The 6,000-nt window shown below is 45.4% G+C and overlaps 1 protein-coding gene across 1 annotated transcript in view; it reads right to left on the reverse strand.

Moving 5' to 3' along the window:
* The window catches only part of LOC119168401 (transient receptor potential cation channel subfamily M member-like 2), a 50,668-nt gene extending 47,306 nt beyond the window's left edge, over positions 1-3,362 (reverse strand). Inside the window, exons 1-2 of the mRNA XM_075867864.1 lie at positions 3,297-3,362; positions 353-445 (exon numbers count right to left, since the gene is read on the reverse strand). Coding sequence (XP_075723979.1) covers positions 353-445; positions 3,297-3,362 — 159 coding nt within the window. The remainder of the gene's footprint in view (positions 1-352; positions 446-3,296) is intronic.
* Between the last annotated feature and the right edge of the window lie 2,638 nt (positions 3,363-6,000).

The raw sequence follows: 6,000 nt of genomic DNA on the forward strand, positions 1-6,000 counted from the left end.
CGTAACAGTCATCTTTTACTAGACTGTCTCCTAATATTCCAAAAAAAAACCAGAAGCGAGTGCTCGACTGGCAGTACTCCTAGAAGAAGCAAGTACTTCCAGTAGAACACCAGCATGTGAACAGCATGTGAAGTTACCGCATTGTCCTCGTTTTAATCATGAAAGCTACCATTGGGAGTAAGGACATTTTAGGCAAGCACATTTGTGAACTAGAAAAATCGACTCGTACACGTCTACCTTTGACTTCACAGATTCGTTTTCAGAATAACTGGCCTAATTCCAAAGCGCACGCGGAAACACACAATATTGGCACGCTGAACGCAGTTTGTTCCCATCCGACTGATGCACTCACATCTGGCTCGAACATGAAGTTCTTCCAGAAGTGGATCTCCCCTTTGCCGCAGAAGTACCGCGACGAAGGTTCGTCGATAGTGGCTGACTGTATCTGCGAGTGCAAAGAGAAGAAACGCCATTGTAGGCATGAATTTCGTGCTGCGATAGCATCCTTAAAATAATCAAGATATTGTTATGGCATGCCTCCACATTCACCTGACAGAACTCGTGCAAGGTATGCGTGCATTGTGGCAGAATACGGGAACTCCATAGTAGTCACTGGTGCTTTTAACTGAGAACAATAGGCGCCATCTCACAGCTGTAACTAAACCAACAATGTTGTCGGAGCCAATATGCTTGGGGCTCACGATATCCTTGTGGCTCACAATTTTCTCGGGGCTTGAAGGGAAAATAAGGAGAAGGCGTGAATTGGTTTAGGTTTATAAATCATCCTCTGATAACTCTATCGCAGTTAATTTCATTGTTATAGCTTTAGTAATAGAGCATAAACGAAAGTTCAAAGTCCCATTCATAAATTTGGCGCTGAAACTTTCACGCGGGATGTCATGGGTTACACAATATATATACCTTATTTTGGCATGATTTGCTCCACAGAATTTCCTCTAACTTGCTCTTTCGGAGGACTTTGTTTTTGCATATTGGTAACTACGTTGGCCTCAGTAGCCGCCTTCAGTAGGTGGCATCACGGGGCATGTTGCGGGAACCTAAAAATAGCGTCACCACCCAGAATATCTTTTTGCACGCTTTGTCGCTTACGAAGCACCTGCAGGGTTTTGGGTACTGTGAAAGCGCAATTTACTAAATAAAATAAAAACAGTTTTTTTGTTATTTGCTGCCTCTCTAATAAGTAATTCAACTCTAGGCAAGCATTTAGCAAATCTTCACCGAGTAGAGAATTATCTTCTGCCCTGCCACCTGCTGAGAGATGATGTCTCGTGAAGAAAGCTCGCTGTTTTGTTCCACTCATTGCCCCAAAGGCAGTGTGGAATTATCGCTGAGAGCGTTCCTTTCACCCTGAAGTGGCCTTTGAATAAAGCGGAAACGACAGCATATAATAGGCCCTGCTATAGGAACCGTTACGTAAGTTGATAGGTATTCTTGTGTCAGTGAAACAATCACGAGTGCATTGTGCCGCATAGAACTTATTAGTCTATGGGAATGGAAAGAATTGCGGCCGAAGCTGCGCAATTATTCTTGCCAGACTTCACCTCCACGTTATTTGAACACGATGTAAACTATACGAATTCCTCAGACACACAAGCCGATTCACTGCAGCGATGTCAGGTATATAATTTATTATTAACAAAGGCATGTTACATTCTGCTGCATGGCTATTTGTTGCACTTATGATAACCAGTCTGTGTAGGTGGGCATAGAGTTTCCCAATATACACTAGAGGGAACTCTGGCGCTAGTGTCTATGGGAGCTGCAACGCGCGGCACTTCAGCGAGCATGGGAATGATGGGTAGTACACTCATTTGTCTAATATTCGTACTTTTGGCCTGCTTTTGGCTCCGTGTGTATTCGTGTGGCTTGGAGCTGTTTTCTTATGAAACAAGTATTAGCAAATGTTCAGTGGTTGCGCTTCACCATTTTATTGTTTTAGACTTACTTTCCAAATCGGCTCACGAAGTTCAAAAGGGTTCAATCTTTCTTTCAAAAGAAAACCGAAACACAGCAATAAACGAAGCCGCAAGTACGATTTGCCACCCGCAAGTACGAAGACTAGGCAAATGTGTGTGCTACCCATCATTCCCACGGTCGCTGAACGATCGCAGCGCCAGAGTGCCCTCTAGTTAATTTTAGACTCTATGGCGGTTGGTACTGCAGAAATATGCATTTCCAGCTGCGATTCTGGTGCTAACGACGTGCGCTTCTCCACTGGGCACAGCTCGATTCCAGCTCTAGCGAGAAGAACAACTCTCGCGGCTGAACGTTCAAGTGACGCAGCAGATATAAAAAAGTATAAGGAAGCAGTACTGGCGACAGCCTCAACCAGTCCTGCAGTACCGTATTCGAAATAAAGCAGGCTACTTCCATGTAGTTACGTTATGAAAACGATCAGCGTTGATTAATAGCGAACCCGGGTGATAGCTAAAGAAATTCCGGACGCATTCTGCAGGGGACGCCTCAGATACGTTGTTTCGCTCGGTTCGTCGTTGCCCGCTATGGGAATTCCAGTATACGTGAAACATTTCCCGGCGTGAAGCCTGGCGCGGAGTAATCTGAATGCCTACACAGCGTAGTGCCGGAGCGCTAGCGAAAGTTGAAAAGACGTTTTACGGTTTCTTCAACTTTTTTCTCTTGAAGACTGTCATATTATCCCGGAAATTGAGTTGCCGGCAGTTTTCCCTTATTGGCAGCCCAGAACCATGTAACTTATCTGCCGGCACATTTCTGGTGAGCCTGTCTTGCCGGCTTGCTGTATTTTTAGCTTTCAGTCATCATTTAGCTGTTTTTTTTCTCTCCGACATTTCGCAACACTGATCAATATTGTCAAGTATAGTAAAAGACCTGAGCTTCCCTAACTTAAGCTAACTTAACGTAACCTAACCTAACGCGCCCAACAGGCATTGTCCAGGCAGTATGCAGCTACCTCGCAGTGCCGTATGTTTCAAGTGTGCTTACTGTCGTGCGAAGAGCATCTCTGAGGTGGTCAATATCGCGCCTAGGTCGCAATATTTCTCTAGCCTTGGCAGCTCCTCGCCGTTCGGTAGCACCAGACCAGCCTCGAGACACTCTCTAGAGAACGTCGCTTGAAACCCTCCCATAAAAAAAAACTGCCAGTCCCCGGTTGGTAGACATACTCTACCGCCTGCCGGCAATACAAAGACTACCTAAACTCTCACGTAAGCACCATGTTCTATTCTGCAGCTGCAGAGTCGATACTATCGAGCTCGCCACATGCACCATTGAGGGTAGGTGTTGGTCTAAGTGCTCACCGTGTGCTCGGCGACAGAGCCTTTGTGGTTGGGCACCGTGGACGAAGACTCGGACTTGGCAGCCATCATAGCGACAACTGCTCGACCGTGCTTCTCCGCTTCTTCTGACGCAGTCCCCCCACGTGCGCACGCTTCTCTACGCCACGTTTCTTCATTCTCTTCTCCGTTATGAAGCGCATGCCTTCCTGGACTCGTGAATTTTGCTTCAGCTTTAAATTATATAGTCACTAGCGCCGCCCTGCTCTGTGCTGTTTCTGTATACGTGTGCACTGTTCGAGAAGCCTACAGTTCACCAACACAGTAAAAAAATTCACGTAACGGAAACATTTAAACCTATCTCTGTGATTTCCCCGCCGCGGTGGTCTATGGTACTCAGCTGCTGACCCGCAAGTCGTGGGATCGAATCGCGGCTGCGGCGGCTGCATTTTCAATGGAGGCGCAAACTCTGTAGGCCCGTGTGGTCAGATTTGGGTGCACATTAAAGAACCCCAGGTGGTCAAAATTTCCGGAGCCCTGCATTATGGCGTCTCTCTTAACCACATGACGGTTTCGGGACGTTTAACCTCACATATCAATCAATCAATCAATCAATCAGTCAATAAATCAATCAATCAACCAATAAACCAATTATTTATATAATTAAATAATTATTTAATTATACTCTGCGATACTGTATTCGCGTCTTGCAGCATTTTTGATAGTATGATTACTTGTACGTGGAAGGAAGGAAGCCTAATAATGAAAGTGAGGGCATTGTAAATACTTGGGGTGCACTCTTGTGCCATAGGCAAGCCTTTAAAGATGTCTGTCACGCGGTGAACCTTCATCCGCTTTCATTCACAGATTTTATAGCAAACTAATACGCATTCCCTAATGACATAGATAATTTAAAACACATGCTGTGGCGGTGCCCCGCGTTACGCTTTGGTGAAGCCATCACGCCGTCCATATGAGAGGGTGCTATTACCACCTCTGGACGCGAACCACAGTTATGGACAGTCCAACGAGTCCGCGACGCAGCAAAGAGACTTGATTTTTTTGTTCCGACGTGGGAGCTGCCCGGGTTGTGCTAAAGCACATTCTGGAGGACCTTATATTATAAAGTTCATACATCCTCCATCTGTCCATTTGAAAGCGTGATTGAAGTGGTCCGGGCTAAAGGACTGAGCATGGGCCTGACTGGGGTGTTTACTCCTGTATAATCAGAGTTCGGCAAGCGGTATAGTAAGACAAAAAAAAGGTTTTCGTAGACACTAAACACAAAGGTGTTTTTATCAAAACAGACAGCTTTAAAAAAGTGTGTTCCGTTTCATTGACTTCTGAAGATTGTTGCACTTTGAGTGATTGCCCCACCACGGCGGATTAGTGGCTGAGGTACTTAGCTTCTGACCCATATATCGCGGGATCGAATCCCTGCGGCGGCGGCTGCATTTTCGATGAAGGCGAAAATGCTGTAGGCCCGTGTGCTCAAATTTAAGGCGCACGTTGAAGAAACCCAGGTGGTCGAAATTTCCGCACCCTCAACAACAGGGTCTCTCATAATCATATGGCGGTTTGGGCTGTTAAACCCCAGCTATCAATCAAACAATCACCCTAAGTGATTACAACGAACACCGCATAATTTGGAATAATTTAGGTACACTGCTGACAGTGGGGCAATGGGGTCATGCTAATCTTCGAATTAGTGCGGGTGAGCTTTGCTATTTTTTGTATCCTTTATTTCTTCCTTTTTTTACTCTGTATCTCTTCAGTTTTAAGGTGATAGGGTTAAATGACTCGTATGGCAGAAATTCCGGCGTCAGCGTTGTTGGTTCTGAGCAAAAAATTATCATCTTATGCGTGACTAAAAAATTGCGCATGACTAAAAAAAAAATCTGTGTTTGCGTGGCAAGTGAGTGTTCTATCAGACAGTCACGCGCCTGCTTGTAAACAAAGGGAAAATAACTTCATATGATTGGCAATGCAGTGAAAGTAACTTTCATTCTTTATACAAATACACACGACATGTATGCATGCGTCACAGTACAGCATCAAATATTGTAGTAAAATTTGGAGGAGTCTTAAGCTTCATTGATTGATATGTGGGGTTTAACGTCCCAAAACCACCATATGATTATGACAGACGCTGTATTGGAGGGCTGCGGAAATCGTGACCCCCTAGGTTTCCTTAACATGCACCTAAATCGTAGCACATGGCCTTACAGCATTTTGACCTCCATCGAACGTGACTCTTAAGCTTCACCTTTAAGAGCTGAACGCGATAGCGATACCCTGTCCCTAATGCATACCGAATTAAAAATGGCTTGTGTCAGTAGAGCTTTCGCATACGGCTGCATTCTGTGTAATAGGTAGCACGCTTGTAACCACGGGGAATCGTGCGCGTTGCAGTGTAGGCAGTGTAGTGCGCGTGAATTTTTTTCGAGCTTACGATGCGCCTACTACGTTGCCTAAAGTGAGAAAGGTGCAGTAACGTGTGTGCCTTTCGTAGCGGGTGGCGCGCTTTAAGCCATGAAGTCACAATAATCCCTTGTTGTGACCAAGGAGGTTCTATGCCATGTCTATACAACCTTCTTGGTTCTGACGCCCGATCGAAATGTACGCTTGTACCACGCAGCATTACTGCGATATTACGGGTTGCATTGTGAAGAATGTATGGAGGACGCGTGTGTTTGTGAGGCATGAGAGTTACTTTTACTGCATTTCA

Source organism: Rhipicephalus microplus, chromosome 6 (assembly GCF_043290135.1).
Source record: "Rhipicephalus microplus isolate Deutch F79 chromosome 6, USDA_Rmic, whole genome shotgun sequence".
In the NCBI taxonomy this organism is placed as follows: Eukaryota; Metazoa; Arthropoda; class Arachnida; order Ixodida; family Ixodidae; genus Rhipicephalus; species Rhipicephalus microplus.